This window comes from Mesocricetus auratus, unplaced genomic scaffold, assembly GCF_017639785.1.
Source record: "Mesocricetus auratus isolate SY011 unplaced genomic scaffold, BCM_Maur_2.0 Super-Scaffold_100018, whole genome shotgun sequence".
Classification (NCBI taxonomy): Eukaryota; Metazoa; Chordata; class Mammalia; order Rodentia; family Cricetidae; genus Mesocricetus; species Mesocricetus auratus.
The window spans coordinates 49,549,788-49,577,763 of record NW_024429199.1 but is presented as its reverse complement, the minus strand read 5'-3'; the positions used below and the strand labels follow the sequence as shown (position 1 = coordinate 49,577,763).

Sequence of the window (27,976 nt, the reverse complement as noted above, 5' to 3'; positions counted from 1 at the left end):
AGTTTCTCGAGATAGTTAAACAAGCCCGCCCAATGACCGGTTGTTTCCACCACTTACTTAGAGTCTTCCCAAGGGAGATGCAAGCATGTGCCTTGGCAACCATTTTGTATGAGAACACTAGCAGAAGCTGGATCTTTAAGAGCCAGGGATTGGAAAAGACGTGGCTTTTCATTAAATGGTGAATGGGTAAGCCATGTGGGATGACCACATGACGGTGCAGCACGGGTGAACCCGGTCTTCTGTGCTGAGAGCAAAGCCAGGCCAAGTGTCATGCGATCGTGATTTCATTTATACAGAATTGCAGAGCAGAAAGCTAATCTATAGCGGCAGGAAATAGATGAGTCATTTTCTAAGGACCCGTGGCAAGAGCCAAATTGAAGAGCTGCTTAAGAGGGGAGGTGATGGGTTTGCCCATAATCTTAGAGGTTGCCTCACAGTTGGATGGCTAAATACTTATCCAATTATATATGTAAAAGATTTAACATTAGAACTAACAAAAAGTTCTCATTATGTAACTCAGTGTATATCAAGTTCCAGAAGGGAGAAAGCAGTCTATAGAGACACAGAAAAATCACCGTTTGCTGGGCCATGGCTGGGGGCTGTCTGACTGCCTCAGGATACCTGAGAATCTTTGGGGTGGTGAAATACTTGTGGAATGAGACAACTGAAATTTGGGAGTCTTCAGCACATGTAAGTTATACCGCAGCATGCTTCGTTCAAAATGTCAGGTGTAATTCTGATCTTTGGCCCTCCAAGTTATTCTCTCAAGAGACCACATTTTAACAATATTGAGAATCCAAAAGAATTGAGTAAACACAGCTAGACTGTCGAGTTTATTCACTATGTATTTATTTTTGGTTGAGGAGCTAGCCTTGAAACCACATATTTCTGGGTCGCTATGAAATACATCCGCATTGAAGAAATGTCTGTAAATGTGTGGAATTATGGGGATCTTCCCTTTCTGTTGGGAACTCTCCCCTTAGGAACAGTATAGAAACTGTTTAAGCTTTAGAAAATTCATGGTACCAGAGTGTGCTTTGCTGCAAGCGTCCGACCCGAGTCACCTATTTCTAATTGTCACCCTGAAAATAATGAATTAGAACCATCTGATTTGGCTATATTTGTAGAATGTCCGTATGAGCAAATCCTTTGAATGTCCTAATTGTTTCGTTTTAGAATGATTTGGTAATAACCCCCCCCTTTAATAGTTTAAATGTCACACTCAGATGCCAAATGAGTAATGTAAAAGATTCGAGCGTATACAATGGCCATGTGTAATGGCCGGAAACATCCCATTATACTCTTCCCAGGCTGCTCCCACCCAGAGAGGATATGGGTGGTTTTAATTATTTGTTGAAGAACACAAGTCTATAAAATATTAGCTATGATGAAATGGAGAGAATATTTTGAGGCAGCTACAGACAAAATGCTGCTGTCAAGAAGATGAAAGGCCGGATGAGTCACCTTGTGTAGGGAAAGCCACCCCCATTTCCCAAGTGGGAGCTCGTCATCTCCTAGGCAATTGCACAATGGTGTAGCAGCTCATACAGTTCCTGGGGCCCTGGGTGAGCTCGCTGTCCACACTGTGTTGTACATCACTGGGCAATGGCTTGGTGCCAGGTGCCCCAAACCTAGGAAAGCCCAGACTATCAGAAGCTATTTCCAGAGTAACTGTGCTCACCATGGAGAGGATCCAGTGCTGAGGTCTGTATAAATATTAACGAGCTAAATGGGAGTCAGGCTCACCCATGACTGCACTGCATCACACAGTGTAATCATGGGACACCTAGAACTACAGGGACAGGCTATTTTTACTCAGGCTTTTTGAGGTAAACTGTCTACATGAAGAAGTGAAATGTTATGAAAAAGGAAGGTGGCGTGTGTGTGTGTGTGTGTGTGTGTGTGTGCGCGTGCGTGTGTGTGCGTGTGAAGATGACGCCAGGAGTTCATTCTTTAACAGCCCATTCCCCTCCTGCAATGACACAGGCATTGAGCAGTAGCATCAGTGGGTACAGGACTCAGAGCAAGCGCAAGCAGGCAAACCAGGCTCAGATATAAAAAAAAAAAACCCTAACCGCAACCGCAGAGAAGGCTGCACTTCGGAGCGGGGCCTCCGTGGCTGGATCACCCAGGAAAACAGCTGTAAAGGTGATACGCAGAGGTCTTGAAGACAGAAGAGAGGAGCTGTGTCTCCTAGGAGAGATCGAGGGGCCAACAACCTACGCTGTGGAAACTCTTTTTACTTCCCTCTTGTTGCTTTGCTTAGCTTAAAGTGTGTTAGCCCTGAGCTGACCAAGATTTCCTCCTGTGTGCACACCTCAATGTCTGCACAATCAATTCTTCCTCCTCCTCTTCCTCCTCCTCCTCCTCCTCTTCTTCTCCTCCTCCTCCTCCTCCTCCTCCTCCTCCTCTTCTTCTTCTTCTTCTTCTTCTTCTTCTTCTCCTTCTCCTCCTCCTCCTCCTCCTCTTCTTCTTCTTCTCCTCCTCCTCCTCCTCCTCCTGCCTCTTCCTCTTCCCCTCTCTCTCTCCTTCTCCTTCCTCTTCCTCTTCATCTCCCTCTTCGTCTCCTTCTCCATCTCCTTCTTCTTTTTTGGTTTTTCGAGACAGGGTTTCTCTGTATTGTTTTGAAGGCTGTCCTGGAACTCACTCTGTAGACCAGGCTGGCCTCGAACTCACAGAGATCCGCCTGCCTCTGCCTCCCCAGTGAGTGCTGGGATTAAAGGCTTATGCCACAACCAATTCTTAAACCGGGGTAGGGCAGGAACTCTGTTGGAGAGCGCAGGAGGTCAGGACTTTGACCATGGCAGCCCTCGAGTACTCACTCTTCTTTCTTGCCCCTGCCCCCTGCCCCCCGGGTCATCTACTCAGCTGCCCTCTGCTCCTGCTCCCCCTGCCTTGCTGGTCCAGGTCACCTGGGTCTCTGACTCACCGATCTTTATGGGGACCCAGGAGTTGTGAAATGTGTGGCTCACGTGTCTGGGCCGTGCGTGCTGCGTGTTGATTTCATACCCTGCTGCCCTCGGCTTTGCCTGGGGTCATCTGTCCGTCGGGCTCACGAGCGGGTGGAATGTGCAGCTCGCGGGGTTCACCTCTTGTTGTTTTGTGCTTTGAGCAGGCAGGTCAACCCCGTTGGCTCCCTTCTCTGTGAATGTTAGACACCAACACTCAGATTAAAAAAAAATCTAACCAGGCAGGAAATGCTGACCAATAAGCAGCGGGGACAGTCAACTGGGGTGACCTCAGAGGACACAGTGGAGGAGCAAAGTTGGAGAGACATACCACCATCACCTGTCCCACAAAACCCAAAGGGACCGTGGGAACAAACAACACATTTTTTTTTTGTCTGAGATGAGTCAGAGGGACCAGAAAAAATTATCTGCCTAGAAGCCTTTCCTGTGTAACCGGAAAGATAAAACAGTGAGAAGCGTTTGAATGTGGGGCTACGTGGGTGAAAGTTGAGATTGTGGGAGCCACTCAGCTTGCGAAGAAGTGAAGAGCAGATGTGGCCCCAGAGGACAAAGGGCAGGAGAGAAGCCAGCGTGCGGGGTGAACGGTGGCCAGGAGTCCACAGCCCTCTTCAGCTGGAGGACCCTGTCATAGGATGTCACTGTCAGGATGTCTCAGCCCCTAAGCTGGCCTTGGATGGCTTTGGATCCACTGCTTACGTGGAGATATTAATATCCCACCGCCTACAGGACATTAACCCTGCTTGTGACAAGCTTGGGTTTCAACAGTACCAGACTCAGGTTCAAACACATTCAGGTTCCACCAGAAGCATCCAAACCTCTCGTGTCCGTGATGGCCAAGCTGGGCTTGTGTTTCTGACTGCAGGTATTTGAGGGAGCATCTAGGACTGTGGGAAGTCAGTGCCCAAAGAGTCAGCTTAGCAATGTGTTTACAAGCTACTCAGTAACCTTTGCCGTGTTGGCTTTGCTCTCCTGCTTTTCCTAGCTGAGCCCATTGGCCTGAGATAAATGAGGGGAGATGGAAAACTGGATCTGTACAGGCCCGAGAGTCTCGTGCAAGCTTGTGGGAAACCCAGGCATGCTGGGTTGCCGGTGTGGCTGCTTAGAAAAAAGCAGATGTCTCTTGTCCTGGTCCTGTGGTGCAATAGCTCCCTTTATGGAAATTTCTGTGCTTGTGTCCTGAGCTATGCAGGGAGGGGGAGCTAAGATGCTTTGTTTGTGAGGCACCTGTCCAGATGTCTTGGCAACGGACAGAGAGACGGGTCTTGCCAGAGCCGATCCCAGAGTGTGTCTGCACATGTATGCACACATACATGAACAAGAGTCTTCATGCAGATGGCATTAGCTACAGTCCTCGTTGCTACCCACAGAAGCAGTTAAGGGAGGAGAGGCTTATTTGACTTACAGTTCAGAGGGTAGAGTGTACCATGGTGGTGGGCGGTCATGGCAGCCAGAGTGTCTTGGTCTGTGGCGGTAGGAACCCGTGGCTGTTCCTCCTCGCATCTTGGTGGATCAGGGAGCTGAGTGAGCTTGTGCAGGAAGTGGGACTGGGTTATGGACCATCAAAGGCTAGCTCAAGTGATCCCAGCTGTCATTTATAGTTTCTCAGCAGCAGCAGCAGCAGCAGACCCTCCTCACAACCCCTGCCCTAGCCAGCTTCATGGCTGCTCTGTTAGTTGGCTCGGAAGTCCGGTGGGAAGGAAATGCTACACTCTGTGCAAACAACCCACCGTCTCCGCGGTTTAGTGAGCATGCTCCATGCCACTGGAATTTCTCTGCCCCGGGTCCTCTTTTCTTTTCTCCCCCCCCTTCTCTGTTGGTTTGGGTATGTTGTGTCCCCTCAACAGCTCACAGTAGTAGGAGCTGCGGGACCCTTGAGGGACGCTTCTCTCGGGAAGGATAGTGGACTTCTTGTGGGACCCCAATCCATTCCCGTGGGAGTGAGTCGCTATTAATAGGCCCTCCCTATTCTCTGTTTCTTGTTTCCATCATGTGCTTTTGTCTTCATAGCCATGCCCAGGCTGTGTTACTACGCACCGTGTTAAATTGTGTCCATCAATTATTCCTCCTAGACCAGATCCATGAGGGAGTCAAATGGGAGAATTCCAGAATCTTCCCCTGCCCCAATGAGCTTAATAACTTCATTTATAAGTTCCTCCACGTCCCTCTAGAGGAAGACAGACATCAGTGTGAAAGATAGCTTGCTGGGGATGCAGGGAAGCTCTTGGTTACCCAGGTGATAGCTGTTGTACTCTCAGAAGAGCCCCGCCCCCCCACCCCCTCCACCCCCGCCTTCCTCCTTTCTCTCCCCAAGGAAGCCCTGTGTGGTCTGGTATCTGTCTTCTCTCTAATCTTCAGGAATTCTATTCCCCAAGTGACTTCAGTTGACATGGTCACCCAAATAGCCAATGTTTTCAGTTGTATTTCTTGGAACTTGTGACTGTCACTTTACAAAAGAGGCTTGATGTGGTGGCAAGATACAGGGCCCCTGGACATATAGGTGCTTCTTCATGTCTATTTGGGTGTTATATGCGACGTGGTTTGTTATAAATGGGAGATAGAGGGCATTCCACAGCACCAAAGAGGCTGCTGGTCATCGAGCAAAGGACATACTCTGGATTAGAGGGTAAGGGAAGAGATTATATGGGAGTCACAGGGCTGAGAAACTGGGGGATGAGGGCACAGTTCCCTGCTATCCCAGGATAGTCGATCTCTGTTAAGGAAATATCAGGCTGAGTTCCACAATCATGAGAACAAGGGAACGTGTGTTGAGGAGAGCCTCTGAGTTTGTGGCCATAGAAACTCCCCAATGGATGAAGAGTCTAAGTGAGGATAGCATCTCCCAGCTCCCTCCACAGACGCTTGTGATCTTGCTAAGAGAGTCTGATTCCAAGACATAAGTGAAAATATGGTGTCAACTTCCACAAAGTCCTGGTAAGGAGAGGGGGGGGGCTTGTCTTCTGCTCCCACACGCCCTCCTGCTGGTTCCTGGCAGTGCTTACAGCCATCCTGGACCAAGAGCCGTATTCTGGAGTTGAGTCTATTTATGCCTGGCCAACCAAGCAGAGCAGCCTGGGGGAAGGACACTTGAGAGCAGGGGCCTACACAATATCTAGTGAGAGGGAAAAGGAGCTATTCCATTTTAGAAATGTTGGGTGGGCCTCTGTCAATCAGTCTCAATTACAGCAAGCCAAGTAAGTAATCAAGCGTAATAAATACAGGCCTGGTTCTGTGTCTTCCAGGTAAACAAGAGTCTGTTGCGCTCGCCGAGCTCTTTATCACGCTGTTGACAGGAGATGATGGGTGACAGGAACACGTCCAGTGTGCTTAGCTCACAGGAAGGTGTGATGCGTGGCTGACTAATAACTTTTCCGAGATTAAGCTCTAACGGTGCCTTGCCTTCGAGGATGCTTTCACCCATGCCCCCTCTGAGGTGAATGTCCAGGCTTTGGGATGAGAAATTGCACACTTACGAGCCGTGTGGACCTTGGCTTGCATAGCTCTCTGCCACTCTTCCTGTCAGTTGGTGCTTGTAGCCGCTATTTAATTTACATGCTCTACCGGCTCTCTGTTTATCTGACTCGCAAGGACAGGTGTTTTCTGTGAGGAGAATTCTGAGCCCCTTATAGCCTCGGTTCAGTGTTTAGGGTGTTTCGATGCCGGGGCCTGATGTCTGCCTTGCTGGGCTCTCCAGATGTGCGGCTACTTGACTTCTTCACGGGATTCCCAGTGGTGCCTTAAAATGAAGCAGTGGGGAGAGGCCATAAAGTTTAAGCCTCGTCCAGTCTTGTTTCCCCTTCTGCTTATGAGAGAAAACTCTCAGTTGTTTTTGGAGTTGGCTTCCTCATGCGTCTCCCCCGAGGGGCCTGAAGAGGTGGAATATCGAGTTGGAATCTGGCCTGGGTGTCCAGACCCCCAATATTCTTGCTTGGAGTGAAAGATTAAAGCTGATACTTGACTGCCGGTGATATCAGACCTTCTGAAAAGTAACCGCTAAAATTAAAAAGCAGTGTTTGACTCTGTGTAGTCTATCACCCTGCACCGAGAGGGCGCTTGGGCACCCCTGGAGGCAGGTCTGGATGGTTTGCCCTACAGGAGAGGAAGAGCATGGGCTGGATGTAGATCTTAATGCTCACCTGTGCCTTCTGGTCTCCACTGAAGCCAGGGAGGGACGGGTCTTTTCCCTCTTCTCGGCATCTTGGCTATTTTACTTCCAGGCCCAGCCAAAAACCTACAAGTACAGAGACGGGTGGTTGAAGCAAGCATTAGGAAAAGAGAAATAAGAGCTACAATGGGCCGGCTTGAACTTGGTATTGAACTTCAACTCCGATCTTTCATCAGCATGGTTTCCGGCAGGTTTGATGGCTGCCGTGGGGAGGACCATGGCCTCTCTGCTCTGGAGTACTCTCAGTGTCCGCGGGAGCACATGTCCAAGCTCAAAGACTCACTGCCATGGACTGATGGCCCTTTTCAGAAATCCACAGAAGGGGGCACATGTTTCCAACCAGGCTCGATATCTGAATTCTAAACAAATTTAGATTATCCATGCTTCTAGAAAAATGTATGCCATTCCAGCGATTATTTTTTTTTTCATTTTGGGAGAAATTTTAAATGTACCCCTGGCATTAAGCAAGGTTTATGTTTGGAATGTCAGGTGACCAGGTCCTTTGGGAGCCTTTTGCTGGAGCAGAAGTCGGGGAATTCTCAAGTCAAACCAGCAAGAGAACAAACTGTGTGGGTCAAGGTTGGGCCTCAGAAGAGCAGTGACATACCAGCGTCTCACCAAATGCTGAACTTGAGGGCCTTCTCTGCTGGTCTAGCACACTCCCTGCTTCAATTAGGCAGAGTTACCGTGCAGTTTTTAGTGAGCATGAATTTTGCCCGTCTCGTCTCTAAAGATCTCACATTTCTGACACTATTATGGCACTTCACGGTTTTCTGATGACTCACCAGCACTTTTTGTGGAGTCCATTCTGCTGCCTACGTGGATGGCCTGACTTTCCTCGGGAGCTCCGGCCTTGCAGCCTCAGGGCTCTGTCCTTTCCACCGGATTAGAACTCTTGGTACAGCCATGGTCAGGGATGATTCCCATAGACCCCAGCCTTGTTCTGTGCATGGGACTTGCTGTTTTTTCAATGAGTTTGATATCACCTGTAGGAATGTACTGCTGTCCTTACGGTGCCCCAAGTATTCCCAGGTCCTGTTCCTTCTCTTGTTTTTCCCTATCTGAATATGGCTCCAGATGAGGCAAAATGGGGAAACTTTGCTCTCTCTCTCTCTCTCTCTCTCTCTCTCTCTCTCTCTCTCTCTCTCTCTCTCTCTCTCTCTCTCCCTCTCTCTCTCTCTCCCTCTCTCTCCCTCTCTCTCTCTCTCCCTCTCTCTCTCTCTCTCTTTCTCTCTCTCTTTCTCTCTCTCTCTCACACACACACATACACACACGACACACACACAGATGACACACAGACAGACACACAGACACACACATAAGACACACACACATACACACACAGAAATGACACACAGACACACAAATACACAGAGACACACACATACACACACACAAGACACACACAGACACACACACAAGACACACACGGACACACACATAAGACACACACACATACACACACAGAAATGACACACAGACCCACAGATACACAGAGACACACACAAAGACACACACACATACACACACAGACACACACACAAGACACACACAGACACACACATAAGACACACACACATACACACACAGAAATGACACACAGACACACACACACACACACACACACACACACACACACACACAGACCTGCTAGGGAAGGTTCTTCTGCCTCCATACATCTGAAAATATCTGTGTTTTACTTTTCATTTGAAAAATAAGATTTTTTGGGGGGGAGTATAAGAGACTGGACGGCCTTCCTCTTTGGAAACTGGGGTCTCAGTCTCGTACTCTCATTTATGCAGACTGTGGTTCTTTCCATCCCGTTCTTTCCTGGATTGTGTGTGCGCACAGCCCCGTTTCTTGTTTTCTCTTTCTCGTGTACTCTGGGCCGTTTGACACCACACATCGGTACAGTTCTCCTGGCCTTACTGGGGGCAGCGTTGGTTTGGCTCTACTAGTGTGCATCGGAGTGAGTGGAACACTCCTGCCATGCTGACTGTGCCGCCCGCTTCCTGTGGGACTCCCAATTGCAAGCAGAGTAAGTCTGCCGAAATTAATTGATTATCCAACAGATGATTAATGGTGCACCTGACAAACGGCTCTGCTTCCCTATTTCCTGTGACTAGAGCTTTTAGCTGCCTGACTTTTCTTCCGCAGTGTCTGGCCTGTACATGTGTATCTCCTGTGTCACACATTGTGGCTTCACGCCGGGAGTTGGTTTTAGAGTTCCAGCACAGGCATCAGGTGGGTCATCGTTCCTGGATTGCATGTTCTCCAAGCTGTGCCTTCTTGTTTCCTTCACCATACGTTCCAGCAGATCTCCGGTCATGTAACAACAAATTGTGAATTTACCTTGAGTACACCAAGCATCTTTTGGTCTGTTTTGTTTTGGTCTGTTTTGTTTCGAGACAGGTCTCACTATGTAGCTCTGGCTGTCCTGGAACTCATTTTGTAACCCAGGTTGGCCTTGAGCTCATAGATATTTGCCTGCCTCTGCCTCCTGAGTGCTGTGATTAAAGGTGTGGGTCACCACACCTGGAAACACCAAGTATCCCAACTCCTGTAATATTCCTAGTCTACCTTTGGGTCCAGCAAAACTACTAAAATAGTTAAATGTTTTCTATTTTCCCTTTTAAGGTTTAGGAAGTGGAGTAGAACACAATGTAGTTTGAGATTAATGCATTTAGCAACAGAGGCCAGAATTTTCCAAGTCTTCATGTTCAGAAACACAGGTTGTAGCCGGGCTGGTGGGAAAAGCATGTGTCTGGTGTCACCTAAGCCCTGGGTGTCTCTGCGGTATCAGTTTCTACACAGATGCTCTGGTGAGGATAAGTCTAAAGACTTGAAGCAGGGTGTGTCTCCACCCTGAGTGTTTCTCTTCACAATCTACCCTGTGGATTCTCACTTCTTCCTCTCCAGGAGCTTCTATGTGTTGGCTCAGCACAGAGCACCTTGGGCTCCATCCCCTTGGCTCCATCCCCTTGGGCTCCATCCCCTTGGCTCCATCCCCTTGGGCTCCATCACCCTGGGATCCATCCCCTTGGGCTCTATCACCCTTGGGCTCCATCCCCTTGGCTCCATCCCCTTGGGCTCCATCCCCTTGGCTCCATCCCCTTGGCTCCATCCCCTTGGGCTCCATCACTCTTGACTCCATCCCCTTGGGCTCCATCCCCTTGGCTCCATCCCCTTGGGCTCCATCACCCTAGGATCCATCCCCTTGGGCTCCATCACCCTTGGGCTCTATCACCCTTGGGCTCCATCCCCTTGGGCTCTATCACCCTTGGGCTCCATTTCCTTGGGCTCCATCCCCTTGGGCTCTATCACCCTTGGGCTCCATCCCCTTGGGCTCCATCCCCTTAGGCTCCATCCCCTTGGGCTCCATCCCCTTGGCTCCATCCCCTTGGGCTCCATCACCCTGGGATCCATCCCCTTGGGCTCCATCACCCTAGGATCCATCCCCTTGGGCTCCATCACCCTTGGGCTCTATCACCCTTGGGCTCCATCAACCTTGGGCTCTATCACCCTTGGGATCCATCCCCTTGGGCTCCATCCCCTTGGGCTCCATCACCCTTGGGCTCCATCCCCTTGGCTCCATCCCCTTGGGCTCCATCCTCTTGGGCTCCATCCCCTTGGCTCCATCCCCTTGGGCTCCATCACTCTTGACTCCATCCCCTTGGGCTCCATCCCCTTGGCTCCATCCCCTTGGGCTCCATCACCCTGGGATCCATCCCCTTGGGCTCCATCACCCTTGGGCTCTATCACCCTTGGCTCCATCCCCTTTGGCTCCATTCCCTTGGGCTCCATCCCTTAGGCTCCATCCCTTGGCTCCATCTCCTTGGGCTCTATCACCCTAGGCTCCATCACCCTGGGCTCCATCACAGCTGGGTGCTTTTCCCAGGTCTGTGAAAGGCAGGATGGGACTCAGCTCAGCAGTTCCCCCTCTCACACCCTTTGTTCTTGATGCCCAGATTCTGAAACATCAAGACCTCACGTGATCTGGGTTTTCCACATATTTCATATAGACTGTGTTTTTGGCTGGCTGGTGGTCTTGAATTTTTTTTGGATTGGAAAGAAGCCTTTCTGTTTCTCCTGTTTACGACAGGAGTTCGGTAGCTTCTCGGACAGCTTCTGCGGGAGAAGAAATGGCTCTCACCAGCAGACACAAGGGTGGGACGCTGCCTCCAGACATCTTTTCCTAGCCAGCTTTGGACTCCAGGGTTGGGCATATGGCCCACTGACTTGCCACACAGCTTCTTGGGAGGAGTCTAGTTAGGGCTGGCTCTGCCCCAGCCTTGGGTGTGGGGTGGGGTCCCTATGAACCTGTGAGGAACATCTGATAAAAGAGTGGCTGTCTATCATCTCAGTGCAGCAAAGGTAAGTGAGAAAGGCCCGATAAAGCGCTCAGGTGCCAGCAAGCCCCATGCAGGTGTGTGGGGGTAGGCACCAACAGGCCTTCAGAGTTGGCTTGGAATTTCCTGCCTCGTTGCCCAATTTTGTAGGCAACCTTGGCTCACAGCTGATGAAGCTCTTGGAGGCTTTGGAATACCGTGGTGGGCCTGGTTCGGAGAGAGGAAAGTTGCCCATCTTTGAGCACATGATACGTCTTGCTTGACTGAGTAGCTGAGTCACCGCTTTTGCTTCCAAACTTCTTTGCTTTCACATGGACAAGTCTCCAAATTTTAGCTTCTTTTCAGACTTCAGCTACTTACTCTGGAGTCCTCTGTGGCTGTGAACTCCCAGCCTGTGAGTAGACAGGCTTCTTCCTGTGCTTGTTCCAGCTGAGTTCCTCCGTCTGTCTAGATCTGGCTCGGCCAAATGTAGGAAGTGCAGGAAGTGTCCTCCGTTTGTCACTCGGCTGCAGAGCGCGGCTGGGCTGGAACATGGGTGATGGACCATGGAGAGTGGAGCCCCAGATAGTGGAGCCATGGATGGGTCTGCTACACCGGTACTCTGTTACACGCCACAGCACTCAGTACGTAAACATATTGTCCTCATTGGCACAGAGACCACGGAGTCTAGCCATGCCTGGGACATCCTTCTTCCCACAACTTATCCCTCTGCATCATGGCAGGGTGGCACACACAGTCAGGGCCTGATCTGGGAATGCAGAGAGGAGGTGGCATAGCCCTAGACTTGCGATGTCTACTGCATTGGTGCAGATGTGCTCCATGTTCTTGTCCTGTAATCATGGAGACAAAGTGATGGAGAAATCCTGTGTATATGTCAATAAAGCACTGTTGGCCAATAGGGAAGCAAGACAGGTGGGACTAGGAGTCCAGGGGGACTCTGGGTAGGAGAAACACAGGGAGTCATCATGTGGCCCGCCACAGAAGTAAGATGTCCATCCGGTAAGAGAAGTACTTAAATGGGTTAAATACTTAAATCAAAGATAGCCAGTAAGAAACAAGCAAACAGCTTCATAATTAATACAATGTCGTGTGTGTTATTTGTGGACTACAACGTGGCAGAGCCCAGGTGACTGGTGGGAAAAATCAAAGTGGCTGGCAAGGAAAAGGCTTTACTCTACAACAAAGAGACAAAAGTCCCTGTGTGACAGAGCTGAGTCCCAGGGGATCTGAAGCTTGAGTTCTAGGCGATTCTAAGCAGTGGCAATTAATCCAGTGGGAACCGCGGGCCTCTCTGATGTCCCCGTGGTATTTGTTCTCATCTTCTGAGTTCATTAAAGAGAATACTCGGTAAAGCTATGGTCATTACAAAAAAATTACACGCTTCCCATGTCCCAATTTCTATAAAAATCGTAACCGAATGAATGTGATAAGAAATACCTCCAGGACCAAAGGGTTCTGTTTAAACGGGCTTTAAGATTAGCTCATTTTGCAAGAGCATCCATGGAGGTTTCACGGTGACAATATGAAGAATGATCTGTCCCAGATGTGGGCCCTGTTTTCATGACCTCTCCCTGACCTGTGTCCGTCCACTGAGCATCCATAAAGCACAGTAACCACCATGCTTCTCCCTTTGTTGGTTTAATCTTTGTCCTCAAGGTGTGATGGCTTAATTTAAATGCCAACTTGAGTGGCCTTGGGGTGCCCAGATACTCGCCAAACACTCTGGGTGAGTCTGGGAGTGGTTCTTTCAGTAAGTGGATGTTCTGCTCTGTGGATGGGGAAGCAGTGGTTTTCCCATCCTGCCTCCTGACCAAATGAACATGCAAAAGGTTAAGTGGTCTCTTTGGCTTTGGGAACATCTACTGGCCCCTGGGGAGAACTACACATCTCTCCTGGTTCTCCTGCTCACTGAATGAGATCTCAGGACCTGTCAGTCTCTTTAATCACATGGCCCTTTTGTTTTTTGTGTTTTTTTTTTTTTTTTTTGGTTTTATGAGATAGGGTTTCTCTGTATTGTTTTGGAGGCTGTCGGTCCAGCCTGGCCTCGAACTCACAGAGATCTGCCTGCCTCTGCCTCCCGAGTGCTGGGATTAAAGATGTGCGCCACCACCGCCCGGCCCTTTTGTATTTTAAATGATCAGTCCATCCCTACACACACTTCCACCTCCTCATGCACTCACACACCCAGTTGGTTCTGTCTTTCTTGAGAGACCTGGTTATGTGTTCAATTGGCCAAGCACTTTTCAAAAGAACCCAGGACTGAGGTGAGAACACAGTACCCACCCCTCCCCATGTCCTTATGAGTTTGTGTGGCTCATCACATCTGGTAACACTTGGTCTTATTGAACCCTGATGACTCTGAGAAGAAAGAAGACCGAACTCTTCCGTGGTTTATGCTTTGTTAAAGGTTACACTTGCTTAATGTGGGGGGAATCAGGCTTGCATCTGCCGTGTGCCGACTGGGGTGTTTCATGGTCGTTGGAATTCTGCCTTCTCGGCTGACTTGTGATGAGGTGACGTGCGTGCGTGCGTGCGCATGCACTCAGCAAGCGAGAAGAAGGTTGCCGAGGCCATTGGCTGGGGCCTTCCGCTTGGTCCCCACGAGCAAATTCCTGCCTAATCACAAAAACATTGTCCAAATGTCAGTCACATGAATCTGTTTGTGAAACCCCGGATGCCATGTGCACATACTCTCGGGACGATGTGGCAAGTGATTCAGCCCCAGATTTACCCTGCGCCGGGACGTCACCAGAATAGCACACTGAGGCCTTGCAAGCAAGGGAACATCTGGTGGAGCTGTGCCAGTTTGCTCGTGCTGTTGTGTGTAGTGACGGCGACAAAGTCGGGTTATGCGGAGACAGTGTCTCCGTGCCCCGTGCTGGTGCAGACACCCTGGAGTCCCCTTTTGTATCAGAGAGTGGCAGCTGGCAGGATTTGGAAAACCAAACGCACTAGTAAAATACCAGACAGTGTTTCAGTTCTGGGCAGCTGAGCTCCAGCTTCCTGGGCAAACCCACACTCTGGGAATGAGCAGGGACAGTTTTGCTCAGAGCACAGACGGTATGGCCACCTCCCCGGGGGGAGTAGCAGACGTGTTTGCGGCTGGTGATAACACCCTCATGTTATTGCAGCCCAGGCTGCATATGACATGAGTTCCAATAGATCTCAATAATAAAAACCCCAGGGTCAGATATAGGGAGAAATCCTGAGAGATCAGACTAATGAAGGAGCAAAACCACAGCCACACCTCACCTACTCAACCTCCCAGCTGAAAAGAGACTGAGCCCCCAGTCTCCTCTTGCCTTCTCACTTCCTCTTTCTGCCCAGCCATCTCACTTCCTGCCTGTCTGTACAGACCTCCAGGCCTCTATGGTTAAGTAGTGGCTAGCTCCGCCCTCTGATCCTCAGGCAAACTTTGTTAGAGTACAAACAAGATATCGCTACAGCTGCATGAGTTCTGTCTTCTGTGAATAAAGGGTGCTCCCATAATTCCACGTTTAAGGTCCCACGGCAACTCTACCTTTCTCGCTTTCCCTGCTCTTGTCTTGACCCAACCCTAGGCACCCTCTAGACACACAAGCGGCCCTCTCCCGTGCTAGAGCGCGTCCTGATCAAGCAGGGTGGCAGCTGCGGTCCCACCGCCTCTATGCTCCCTCTCCTAAGACCGCTTTGCTTGTGGACCCCATGATTCTACAGGATCCCACTTTTACGTCGTCTCTTGAGCTTGGGGCCCTCTGTGTTTGTCCCCTCCACTCACGCCTCCTCTTGTCGGTTACTTCCCCTCCCCCTCCCCACACAGGGTATAATCCTGCTCCAGGACTCTCCCAGCGCATTGCTGACATCACTGAGTGACTGCCCAGCCTCGCGTTTGCTCCCCTAGCTTCCTCGGCTCCCCACCAGCTCGCTCTGGCCCCTGAGAGCTGCGCTTCCCCGAATTCCTGAGCTGCATCTCCACCGCCAGACCACACCTCCAACCCCAGCATCCTCTGCTCCAGTTTCCTCTCCTTGCACCTGCTCAGCTGTGGCCCCCAGGTATGGTCACCGCTGGTGTGGCACATGACTCAAGTATGGCGCCTAGTGGCCCGAAGAAGCCAACAGTGGTCCGCAGAGAAGAGCCAGGTCCTGGCAAAGGACGCAGGCTGTTTCCTACGGGTCTTGCTTGAGTCTCTGGGATTTTTCAGTTCACCGATACTAAGGAAGATTTTGGATGTTGAGCTTTGTAGATGCCATATCTTGACTTCTGATTTTTTTCAGGACTGTGGTTAGAACTGGAGATGATCGCAGGAAAGGGCGTGGCAATGAATATGCTTGAAGCGTATAATACGTTAGGGCAGACGTGAAACCTGGCACCCTACACGGTCAGCGCAAGCCAACAAAAAGGTTTGAAGAAGGAGTCAGTGACTGACAGTCATCTCAGAACATTAGGGAGTGGAAGTTTCCAAGAGCTGTCTTCAGATCTTTGCTCTTTACTTTGGATTCTCTTCATGGTGACTCAGAAGACCTGAGGGACAGTTCCCGTTAGTTCCTCAGGCATCTTTGTATGTTAGTTATTGTGGCTAAGTGCCCACTCTGGGACTAGGAGAAAGGACATCTAAAGATTATCGCAACTGGGGACGCATGCATCTGTCTTGGGGGAGCACCGTGGTGTTTGTTGTGAGACTTGATATCACGAGGGTTCCCCATGAGGCTTTGTAGGGCATTTTCTACACACACCGTTCCCCACATTTCCAGGGATGGCGTGCACTTTGGGACACAAAGTACCCAGAGAGGTGCTTAGGTTGTCCCAGGCTGCTCTATGTAGATCACATTAGCAGGTGTCAGCCCAAGAAGGCTTGGGCTTGACTTTCTGAGTTTATAGAAAATGTGTTTTTTTTATTGATTCACAAACATGAATAAAGTTCATAAAATGATAAAAAGAAATAAAACGTTTTGCCTAATAAGTGACCAGACTATGTGCTTGAAGTGACTGGAACCTTCTGGCAGGAGATGGCCAAAAAGTAGTCCCATTCTGCGTGTCTCTGTGTCCCTAAGTGTCACCTTTTAAGTAGAGGTTCCGGGGGGAGACGGTCGATTGGCTGGTCTGCCGGCACTTGCACTTGTGTCGGGAATCCGTGGAAGAACTAGACTATTCCCTGGTCTGGGCCTCAGGGTGGGAAACTTGTTGGGTTCGCCGGGCCAAGAAGCTTGGGTGCAGCAGCAGCCTTTGGTCGTATGCAGGAAGCTGCTGTGGGCAGGAGTTTTGCATTGGGACAGAGGAGTCCACAGCTAAACGGGTGATCAGTGTCTGGAGATGATGCTTAACCCACAGGCAGGGCAAGGCCGTGTGAGAGCCCAAAGACAGGAGAACGGTGGCTGCATCCAGCAGGACAGTCGGGATCCACATAGAGTCTGACGTGACATTGCCAGAGAGAAGTCCTATGCCTGAGCTGCAAGTTACTCTGCGCATCCCCGGGCAGCTAAATCATTCTGCCCATTTCTCCATCGTATGCTTACTGACGCAGCAACCAGAGAACTCTGTGCTCGCTCTCTCTCTCTCTCTCCCTCCTCCCTTCCCCTTTCTCCCCTTCCCTTCTCCCCTTCCCCTCCCCTCTCTCTCCTCCCCCCACTTTCACTCCCTCCCCCCTCCTCTATCCCCGCTGTCTCCCCCTCCCTCCGCTTCAGATGATTTGAAAAGAGACAGGCGCGGTGTGTCTAAGGCTCAGATGATACCGAATTCCTGGACCCAACACAGTTCACTTGAGGACCAGCACCCGTGTCCCAGCAGCGTGGTGTCTCAATCATCTCTTTGCATGCTGGGAAATTCAGAGTTGGCTCCAATGGTCACTGCACACCTGCTGTTTAGTTCCCTTGGCTGGGAACCTGCATAGAGCCAGCGGGGGCCCACAGACAACGGCCTGGCCCGCAGAGTTGGGCTGGGGATGGGAGTGTTGTGAGCTTGCTTTGGTACGAGCACCCAGGCAGATCATAGGTATAGTCTTCCTTACCTCCCTGGTCACGGCTTCTTGGTTGTACCCATTGCAACGGAAGCAAAGGCCAAGTCTGGTGTCAGAGCATGGCAAGCTGATAACATTGCTCCCCCGCTCCGGGAAGGGTTTCCTTCACTCTAATGCAAGCAGAGAAGAATGTTCTGGAACTTGATCCATAGGAAGCAGAGGCAGCCCTAGCCTGATTCCACCCAGGAGCCTTTGGGGGGAGCTTCCTGCCTTTTGCTACCAACCTGGGGGGGCACTCATGACGTATTCCCGGTCTTTTTTGCTGCTTGTTAGAGGAGAGTTGGTTCCCGTAACTCCCCTCCCAGAGGAGGGGCGGGAGCCTGACGCTTACTCACTAAGCTGAGGACACACTAAGAGGAAACAGATGTCTGAGGCTGTGACTTATTGTCCGCAGCCCTTTGAGCGCCAGGACTCCGTGGGGGCATCCCCAAGACACTGTGTCAGCAGATGGAGGCTGTCTCAGGCCCTTGACACCTCCTCATCGCAAAGGAAAGAAGGCAGCATTATCTCTGGCGCCCACTGACTTGACCCTTTTGGCCCGGAACCCTGGGGTCCACAGGCCAAGTGCTGGGCAGTTAATTTCTCTCCCTTTGGCACTGTTTGCGCTTTAGTGACTCAGTGCTCATTCAGAAACAAGAGGCCATTCTGCGTATTCATCTATAAATCTTTTTGTTCAACCATTTATTAGAAATAATTGAGGTTCAACAGCATCTAACTCAAAGGAGATACTATTCCAAGATACTGAGATCCGGATAGGAGTGCCCTCCACTTTTGGGGGCTCACATCTATCAGGGTCTTGTGTCCAAATCCCCTGATCCATTTCAAGCATAGTCCCTGGTGGGTATCACATTTGTCCTGTAAATGGGGCCTCAGGATGCTGTGACAAGTGGGAAGGGCTTGTCTGCCTGTCTCCTCATGCATGTATCCTATCTTACATTTTTGTCTTTTCTGAGACATGATCTCACTAAGGTGCCAAGACTGGCATCAAGTCCATAATCTCTCTGCTTCCGTCTCTAGACTGCCAAGACTAGCGCTTGTACCATCACACTAGGGTAAGGCACTGGTCTTATCTCCTGCAGTTTTGCAGTCTTTGACGGCAGAGGAATTCTTGGGCTCTGTCACTGGTCACCTGCACATGTTCTCTTACTGTCCGCTCACTGTCCTGCCTGTCCCCTCCAGTGATGAATCCCTTTTTCATACTGTGTCTGAGAACACCTTCCCAGAATAACAGACATCGTGAAGCACAGCTGTGTGATCATGGAGATGTCACCCAAGCTTCCTCTACACTTCCTGTCTGGGATGCCCTGACAGCATGTGGAGCATTTGAATCTGTGTGGAGTTGTCTCCTCTCACCCCACGTATTGGGGGGGTCTTGGATGCCCTATTTTTCCTACCCATGTAGCTTGTATTTCCTATCTCAGTCTTGGAAAATCTCAGTCTAACCTAGCTTTGATCCAGTAGCTACAAAAAGCCATTAAGGAGGGTTTGGTGCTGACCAGATAACGACCTGGTCCTGATTATAGAAAGCAATTCCTCATCGGACGTTGTAAATGTACACAGCTCTGTTTGCCCTTTCCCCCTCTGCTCCTCTCTGTGACCTCGTCTACTTCAAGGTCTTATGTTATTCAGCTGATGGCCAAGTCATCCACTCAAAGCAGGCCAGTACACATTCTAACCCTATGAGGTGGCTTCAGGCATCAGCCGGTACCACCGGCAAAGACGTAATAGGTGATACCACCAAGAGGAAGCTCAGTCCCACATAAGCCTTAACATCCAGTGAGAAACAAACCTGTCCTTTGCTGCTATAGGACTTGGGCTCTGCACCCCAGCTTCCTAAGAGCCCCTGCACCATTGGGTGAACGGGTTTCCCTGGGGCGACACTCCTGGAATCTCTGTTCTTTTCCACGCCCCTATCACCGCTGGCCCTGTCTTGCTCCTTAAGAACACTCCAGCCACTCCAAGTCTAAACCTGACCTTCCTCTTATTTGTGGATTCAGAATGACTCTCTGGAAATGTGAGCATGAGCCCCAAATCTTCAATTGTGGATTTCTGATCCTCTTTCTGGAGTCCTCGGCTTGGTGCCCTTCTACTCACAGTGGCTCCCGTCCCAGCCTAGCTCCCGCTCCCACCGGGCAACACTGGCAGCGTGCTTGGGCACCTGGGAGAAAAGTTCTCCCCGGTGAAGGCCTCTGATGCCATGCTACCGAGTTAGGCTGCCCTGCTCCTCTTTAATCACCATGGGCTCCAGGTTAAAAAAAAAAAAGTAAGCCCGCTTACCCCACACATACACGCATCGTCATGCTCTGGGCCAGCTGGACATTCAGCTCAGACTGAACTCAGCTGACCACTGTGTCAGTCTGTCCCTTGAGAACGCTCTGCCCAGTCTCGGGATCTGGGGGTGGGGTGGGGCCGGGGAGTTATGCCCACAGCCCTATCTGCTGTTTCTTACCGGCTCCTGGTTGGCTCCGTTGCCCTGTGTGCGGTATCCCTGCTACTCTCAAAAGATGAGCTCGAACTGATTTCCTTACCTCTTCCTTCTGTGGACCACAGCTCAGCCACACGTGGGCGTCTGGTGCCCACGTCCCGAAAGCACTGATCTGGCAGAATTTGCTGTGTCTGTGGGGATCACACTGACCTTCCGCTCTGGGGCAGAGTTTGTATGATTAGATTAGCTCATCTTGTCAGCCCGCCAGGACCTCTGGCTTCATGACCATTGGGCTTCGATCTGTCTTGCCATCAGTATAAGCCGTTGTCCTGCTTGAGACACGTGGGGTCCTTCCTCCCACCTCTCCCCACTCACTGCCCCGTTCTCTGCCCCTTCTCCCCCCCCCATTAAGTCATAGTCACTGGCTACTCTGCTTCCCCTTCTGGAGATGAACTGAGACAGTGTGGGTCGGTGGGAACTGTCCTCTGTGGTGGGAATTGCCATCTGTGGGTTGTGAAGTATTACAGGGCCGGCTTTTAAACAGTATCTGTAGTACCGAGGCAAGGTGTCTGTGAGACAGTACATCCACCATGAGAGGTGTCTGTCTTCTGTCAGGTGAGGGATAAATGATAGGGGTCTGAAGTCACGGTGTGACTAGGCCAGGCTCTGAGCAGAAGAGGACAGACTCGAGGTCCTGCTTCTAGGGTCAGAGACACACAGCTCCAGATACTCAGTTTGGAGTCTTACTGCCCTGAGCTTCTAGGGTCAGAGACACACAGCTCTAGAGACTCAGGTTGGAGTCTCACTGCCCTGAGCTTCCGACTTTGGTTCCTCGCGGCTGCTATAGGAGAAGCAGTCAGAACCATCTAATGTTACAGCTCTCAAGCCTTCTCTGTCATGATCCATGGTTCCTAAGGGCATCAAGCGTCACAGTTCTTAACCCTCGACCTTAGGACTAGGAATATTTCCAGGATTGGAGCTCGAAGTTTCCTTTGCAATCCTCTTTACACTCTCACTGCTCTCTGACATCTCTGGTCATACAGCCTGTGTCCCCGGGCACTCTCTGGAACTCCTCTGAACCTCCTTCTTGCTGCTATGTGTCCTACAGTTGGCTCTGCCACTGCTATTGTTGCCCCTTCTTTGTGCTATCAGAGCTGCTGTATTTGCTGTGACAAAGTTGGAAGTAAGCAAAGACAAGACCGTTGGAAGAATAATTTTATCGGGCTCAGTGTTTCATTCCCAGAGGTAACATAGAAGGGTGTCCTCCAGTTGACTTGAAAAGCGGACCTGCATATGTAAACAGAAAGGGATGTGACAAGGGTATTTGGATCAGTCGCAGCACAGCTCTTCGTGCAAAGGGAAGATGATGGTGTTGTACCAATCACAGCCCTTCTATTGGGCTTCCAGGGAAAGTGCTTTCCTTTGGCCTAGATGAATAGAACTGCAGGCTCATCTAGAAAGTTCATCACTGTAGGCTTTCTGGCGTGGCCATGGCCGGAACACGTCTTCAGCTGTGATTGGATTGATCCTCTGAGACTGCCCGAGGGTCCTTAGAATGAGCAAGTCACCAACTTGCTGTGTAGGCAGTATGACTGGTTGTCATAAAACAGGCCGCTTGGCTGACAGTTCTCTTCCCAAAGCTGCCAGGTAGAGGGAAGGGCCTGTCAATGGCCACTTTGGGAAGTTCCAGTTACTCACAGACAGCATGGCGTGTTCGTAGCAAGGACCTAATGCAAGCTCGGTACAGAACAGACGACCATGGCGGCATTCAGCAGGACTTCATGGTGCTCAACTCCTGCTGCTGCTATCCAGGGGTGGCCAGGTCCCTCTCAGCAGTATCATTCTTTCTCTGGGTTGAGACTTTTCCCTTCTAACGCAAACAGAAGTAGTTGATGAGAGCTGATCTCCTTCAACCTGACCGCATCTTAGTTTCCTGCTATGTGCAGATCCTGGTCCCAGGGAATTAGCATCCACGGATTCCAGTGGACATAACCCCTCAGACCTTCACTGTTGACCCCTCTCTGCGACACGCCCCTTCCTCACTCTGCACATTCCGTGGGAGTCTCCATGCGCTTGAAAACGCCCCATCTTCTTTCTACTGACTCTGTTGGTGCACCACACCCCTTCCAAGGACACCGAGAAGGAAGGTATCTGGGAGAGTCCCCTTTGTGTTATAGTAGGGCCGTGAGGGCCAGATGGCAGTAGCCTCACAACTTCCTGCCTGGACTCAACCATTTCCCTCAGCAACTTCTACCCTAGACACTCGTTTCAACACTGATTCTACTACACCCGTGTCTCTGCCTGGGATGTTCCTGGCCTTCCCAGTATCCCACCCACACATCACACACTATCCACTCTCCTCACCTCTCCCATCAAAACCCTTCTTGGTTTTCTTTATGGGAGGTTTCAAAAGAACATCTTTCTACGCATCGGCAGCAGCTTGGAGCCCTGCAGGCTGAGAAGGCTGCAGAGTGTGCACAACCTTCCCCCACCCCATCCCCTCCTGCTTCACCTTGTAACATCTGCCATGGAGGGCGCGAATCTGTGAACAGCAGTGGGGCAGTTAGGCACTGAAACCCCTTTCGGGAGCCTGGTGACATTTTTCCCTTCAGCTTTGGATCCAAATATAAATTTGAATCTAATCATTTTAGTTAAGGCTAAGACTTTGGTCATCACCTAAGTGACTCGAAGCAATGCATCTTCCTTCAAAGAAGGAAGGCATGTGTACTGTCAGAGGCTAATCTTTCCTATTTTGTTAGCTAGAGACATATTCATTTTAAATTTTTTGTCATATTTGATTAGTTGATTTGTGTATGGTATGTGTGTGTGCTTGGAAGTGAGTACACATGTATCACAGCGTGTGAATAGAAGTCAGAGGACAACTTGTGGGAGTCAGTTTTCTTCTTCCACCATGTAGTTCAAAGGATCCAATTTAGGTTGTGAGGCTTTGTAGCAAGTGCTTTCATTCCTGAGTTATGTTGCTGGTCCAGAAACTGGTAACTGAAACTGATATCTTCTTCTTCTTCTTCTTCTTCTTCTTCTTCTTCTTCTTCTTCTTCTTCTTCTTCTTCTTCTTCTTCTTCTTCTTCTTCTTCTTCTTCTTCTTCCTCTTCTTCTTCTTCTTCTTCTTCTCCTCCTCCTCCTCTTCCTCCTTCTTCCCCTTTCTATTTTCTCCTCCTCTTCTTCTTTTTTTGTTTGTTTTTCAAGACAGGGTTTCTCTGTGTAACAGCCTTGGTTGTCCTGCAACTCACTCTGTAGACCAGGCTGGCCTCAAACTCACAGAGATTCACCTGCCTCTACCTCCCAAGTGCTGGAATCAAAGGCATGCACTACCACCACCTGGGTAGAAACAGATACTTCTTAGGGAGTAATAAAAGAACAGTCTTCATAAGAAAAAATTGCTTTTGCAATTGCAGCCTCCTCTCCCTCCCCTCGCTGTCTTATACAGCTTCCCTCACCCAGCAGGGTTTTCCCCTGTGGTGGTATCTGCTGACTCCCTGCCCACTTTGGTCCCAGGCTGCTAAGAAGATCCAGCGCAGTGAGTGCCAGGATACGTCAGTGAAGTCTCCGACCAAGATCAGAAAGTGGGCTAAGCACTTTCTCCGTTTCATTTCTCTTTCCTGTTCTTTGAATGAGCTCTGACTTATTTATTGTCCTGTGCCAACTGGGAGCAATGTCCGGAAAAGTCTGAATGTGTCATCTGTGTAGAATGAAGACCAGGCAGGGGTTGTGGGAGATGCCACAGATCTACTTGTGGTGGCACCAGTGTCCCCATCTTCCATGTTGACTGTCTTCCTTGGGTGGCAACCCTCTTCCCATCTAGTGTAGTGGCATCTTGCCTTGCAGGTGAACTTGTAGTGATGGCCACACCCTTTGGGCTTGGTTTTAGATGCAGATGTGACCCATTATAAGGTAGAGGAGGGGCTGACTCCTGCTCTCTTGGGTTGCAAAGATCATTGGAAGAACAGAGACAGCAGGAAGACTGTGACGATTATTTACTCTTTCCTGTGTAAGTCCTTCCCTAATAAACACCTGCCCATCATTTATCTTGTGTCTGGTGAACTCATTTAAACCCTGCCTTCAATCTAGCTATCACCCACGCAGGCCCTGGCCTTCCTTAATCTTCCTCTTCCTGTATTTAGGATCTGTCCCCATCTGGCTTGGTTGGTATAAATTGCAGGGTATGGGGGAGAGCATCAGCTCCCGTTCCTATATTTTTGTGGAGTCCCTGACCTTCCCCCACCCTATCTTATTAGCTGTGGAGACTGTCTCTGTCTACAGGATTCCCACTCTTAGGAAAGCTAGCCATCTCAACAATACTTGGCCGAGGACTAAGTTCTTTCAGGGAGATTTGGTCGCATAGGGTTTCAGGGCCCTGACTGAACAGAGGAAGTGAGTTTGGGTTAAAAATCTGTTCTCGCAGAAGCAGGGCTACTTCCCAGGGTCAGAGATAAAACGGGCGGCCTCTCTTTTACAGTGACTTCTTTATGCATATGACAAACATCAATCCTTTGAATAGAGTAACTTCTCAGCACAGTGATGAACTTGCTGTCTCTCCCCTGCCATTTTGGTTGTCACTCACTTGGCTTGGGAAGGCCAGTATCACATTGGGTAATTTGAAACACATTTAAACGTAGAATTGGCTTTTTTTTTCTTCTTCCTCAGCAAAATGGGGAGTCCCAGCCAATCTCGCTGGTTTTATTTATAGCATTTTATTTCCTGAGAGAAGACAGGAAAAGTGAGTCCCTGCCTGCCCCTTTTGTCTGGCTCCTCCCCCCCCCCCGCCCCTGTCTGGAAAGCCTGGGTGGACATGTAGGAGGGGCGTCAGCTCAGAGGGGCTGGATTTGGACCGGGACACCAGGTACTCTGAGCAAATGGTGACAGCAGAGGAGGGATCATGATACTCCTTCGAAAGAATGAATTAAACGTGCCTCCGCGTGTGTCTGATTGACAGGCCTCTTGGGGAAAGGGCGTATAAAGGAGCTGGTCACTGCCTGGAGGCAGCGAAATCCTCCACTGTCTGCATGCAGCCTCCCTGACCAGGTCACTCCTCAGGACAGACTTAGAATACTGACGTCGGTCATCATTCATTTTCAAATACACAAGGTACCTTTTTTTTAAATTTCTCAGACATTTCACTGGGCTTGATGTTTTCAGAATAGGCTTGTGGCTTGCAGGACGCTGGAGGGGGAAAGTACAGCTGTGCCCTCTCGCACTTAGCAGAGAGGCTCTCTCAGCTCAGGTTTGCCGGGCACAGTTAGAGAGACCTGCAGGGAACAGTCACTGTTGTCTTGGCTGCAGGGTCTCCCACAGCAGGATACCAGCGAGGTGAGGGTCTGGCAAGCTTCATTCCTAGGATGCTGGGGGAAAAGCACTGACATTTCAACTTCAAAAATAAGAAGTTTCTACACGGGAGTTTGTTACGGAGGAGGGAACCAGAGAAAAGAATGTCGAAGGATCCCCCCCCCGGAAAATGTGAAAATAATCAGAGGGATTACAGCGATCCAAACTCTAAACATTATTAGCCGCTGAACAAAGTGTTGCTGTCATTATAACGTACAGTGGGGTGGGCTGGGGGCACTGAAGGGGGTGAGTTTGGGTTGCAGCTAGTATGCCGCCGTTGCTGCAGCTGCAACTGAGAGTAGTCAGGGAGGAGGAGGGAGGGGAGGAAGGCAGAGAGGTATTGAAGGGGCAAAGAGCCGCCCCCCACCCTGGCAAAGTCTTTTTTCCATTTGGTTGGTCCCCCCCCCCGGCAATGTCTTTTACCATTTGGTTGGTCCTGTGAGCTGAACTTGCGTAAGACCCATATAAGTTGTGATGATGCACTGTTGCAGAAGAACCTTAGTGAACGTCTACCCATAAGCCTTCGGTGTGGACGTGTGGTCAGGGAAGAGGCTCGGGCTCAGGGGAGTAGTTTGCACACACGCCCGGTGCCCGTGGAGCTGGGATGCGATTACTCTGGCTGCCAGGAGGCTTGTTCAGTACCAGATACTCATCACTCCTTTGTTCCATTTCAGTTTGGGCTAGGCAGCAAGACGAGATGGGATGGTATTAAAGACTGATAATTGCTTGTGACTCTCCTGGTTGATTTTATTTTTATTCATTTTTAACCAAAACACGGTTTCACGTACTCTGCTTGCAGGGTGTCATTTTGAGATGAAGCTCACCTTTGCAGAGCTACCATCTTGCAACTGTCCTTAGGATGAGGTGAAGTTTGGGGATGAGGGTTCAGGGCAGGGGTCCTGTGGCACACATCTGATTGGGGATTCGAGGATAGAAACAGGCTGCGATGCAGCCTTCAGAGGCGGGCTGAGTTGGGATTCTCAACTTTCTCCATAGCCTCAGCTCTGTTCTCTCTAACACCTCAGCTAGGCAGTTACTGCAAGAGTAATTTTTTTTGAGCCACAGACAAGGAAACTAAGTCAGAAGATATAAGGACTGCCTGGGTGGACTAGCTGGTGTCACTGGCTTAGGTGGGATGGTGTGCTCAGCTGCCTCCTGCAACATGACCCAGTAGATGAGCCCTGGGCAGTGCTGTGGGTATCAGGACCAGACTAGAAAACGGAGGATCCTGCCTCATTGCCTTCCCCCGGAGAGGAAACCCTCCTTCTGTGTCGGGCACTGCTTCCAGCTTACCTAAGTGCTCTAGAGAGGGGGACTGGTTAGGGGGTCCTTGTCAATGCGAAGCTAAGCCATTTTAGCCATCTAACAGAGACAAGGGACTACAGGGTGTGGGCCAGTTTCCACAGAGCAGGGTAAGACATAGAAGAGAGCCTGGATTGTCGCCCCAGACTCCTTCCTCTCTGAAGGATGGGGAGCTGGGAATGGGACGCAAGGAAGCTCACAAGGAGTTAACGGAGCAGGAGCAGAGGAGCCGGGCTTCGAGCCAGGCCTCCTGACTTCTGATCCAGAGTCCAGTGAGCCAACTTAGAATCCCTGAGAATGGAAAAAACAGGCCTGCAGAATACCAGAAAAGTGGAGCGAAATCCTCGCTGAGTGAAAGTTTCTGCTTGTCCTAAGAAGATGCACCGTGTTTATTCCTCCTGCTTTGAACTGCAGTTAGTATTGCGTTTAATTAAGGAATGCACACCTGGCGTTTACATAGAATGCCTGTCCAGATTCTTCTCACCCCACAGGATATTTGCCTGGGTCCAGCTCTCCTGGTTAAGTCTTGGCAAGTGGTTTATAGCAGAGTTCCTGTGGGAAACAATGCTCTGGCGTGCCCCTCCCCATTTGCTCCTTGGAAGAGCAGGAGCCGTGGTCTCAGCCACGGAAACCCCAAGTTGTCATGGTGACCGCACAGCAAGAGTGTTTAGAACCCTCTCATCTCCATGTCAGGGAGAAGCAGTGAGATGAATGCTTGTAACCATCAGGAGAACCTAGTTGGAAAGGAAGTTTCGTGTCTATAGAGGTTTGCTTCTCACGGATGCGTTTGCTTCTGACTTTTGTGTGTGGACCCTGTTTCTTTCTTTCTTTCTAAAGGTCACGTGCAAGCAAACTTCCCAGTGACTCTCAGGCTGAAGCTGTGTGCTCATCACCCGCGAGACTGGTTCTCTCCTGAGCGTCACGGGTGGAGACAGGATGCTTTGGGCACTGGCCCTGCTGGCTCTGGGGTTGGGTCCAAGAGCTTATGGTGAGTATGGATGTAACCCTTGTCTGTGTTTGCAGCGTGGCTTAGCTGCAGGCCGGAGACCAGCAAGCATCTTGTACTCTGCATCTCGCATGTGAAACTTTCTCAACACGCTTGTAAATAAAAAAAAATCCCACTGGCTTTTGAGTCTGTCTAGCGAGGAGAGGTTGTCTTTTGGAGACATTAGGAATAGACACAAGCGTGTTGCAAGCAGTGTTACTGGAGGTTCCTCAGCTGCCCTGCCCCAAATACGTGCACAAAGACTTGTATTAGTTATCAAACTGTTTGCCAATGGCTAGCTCTGTCTTAGTTATTAACCCATTTCCACAAATCTGTGTATTTCCACGTGGGCTTACAGGAGAATGCCCAGACCTGTTACTCCTTTGGCGGCTACATGACGTCTCCTCCGGTGCCTCTCTGCCTACCTTTCCCAGAAGTCTCCTCATCT

At 50.2% G+C, this 27,976-nt stretch overlaps 1 protein-coding gene and 2 long non-coding RNA genes across 4 annotated transcripts in view; 2 read left to right on the top strand and 1 right to left on the bottom strand.

The window, feature by feature from the left end:
- Positions 1-63: 63 nt before the first annotated feature.
- LOC121132868 lies at positions 64-16,365 on the top strand. Its single transcript, XR_005869561.1, has 3 exons — positions 64-186; positions 15,280-15,512; positions 15,735-16,365. It is a non-coding gene; the product is annotated as an uncharacterized LOC121132868 (long non-coding RNA).
- On the bottom strand, positions 13,861-20,109 carry LOC110343367. 2 transcript variants are annotated; one of them, XR_005869560.1, is made up of 3 exons: positions 19,923-20,109; positions 17,465-17,583; positions 13,861-14,096 (listed from the first exon to the last, which is right to left on the bottom strand). It is a non-coding gene; the product is annotated as an uncharacterized LOC110343367 (long non-coding RNA). The 2 variants fall into 2 exon arrangements; XR_002385633.2 differs by having other exon boundaries at positions 20,002-20,109.
- A 4,701-nt stretch (positions 20,110-24,810) lies between these two features.
- Positions 24,811-27,976, top strand: part of Thbs2 (thrombospondin 2) — a 30,036-nt gene continuing 26,870 nt past the window's right edge. Inside the window, exons 1-2 of the mRNA XM_040728111.1 lie at positions 24,811-25,004; positions 27,381-27,531. Of these exons, the coding sequence (XP_040584045.1) occupies positions 27,480-27,531 (52 nt within the window). The 5' untranslated portion in view covers positions 24,811-25,004; positions 27,381-27,479. The remainder of the gene's footprint in view (positions 25,005-27,380; positions 27,532-27,976) is intronic.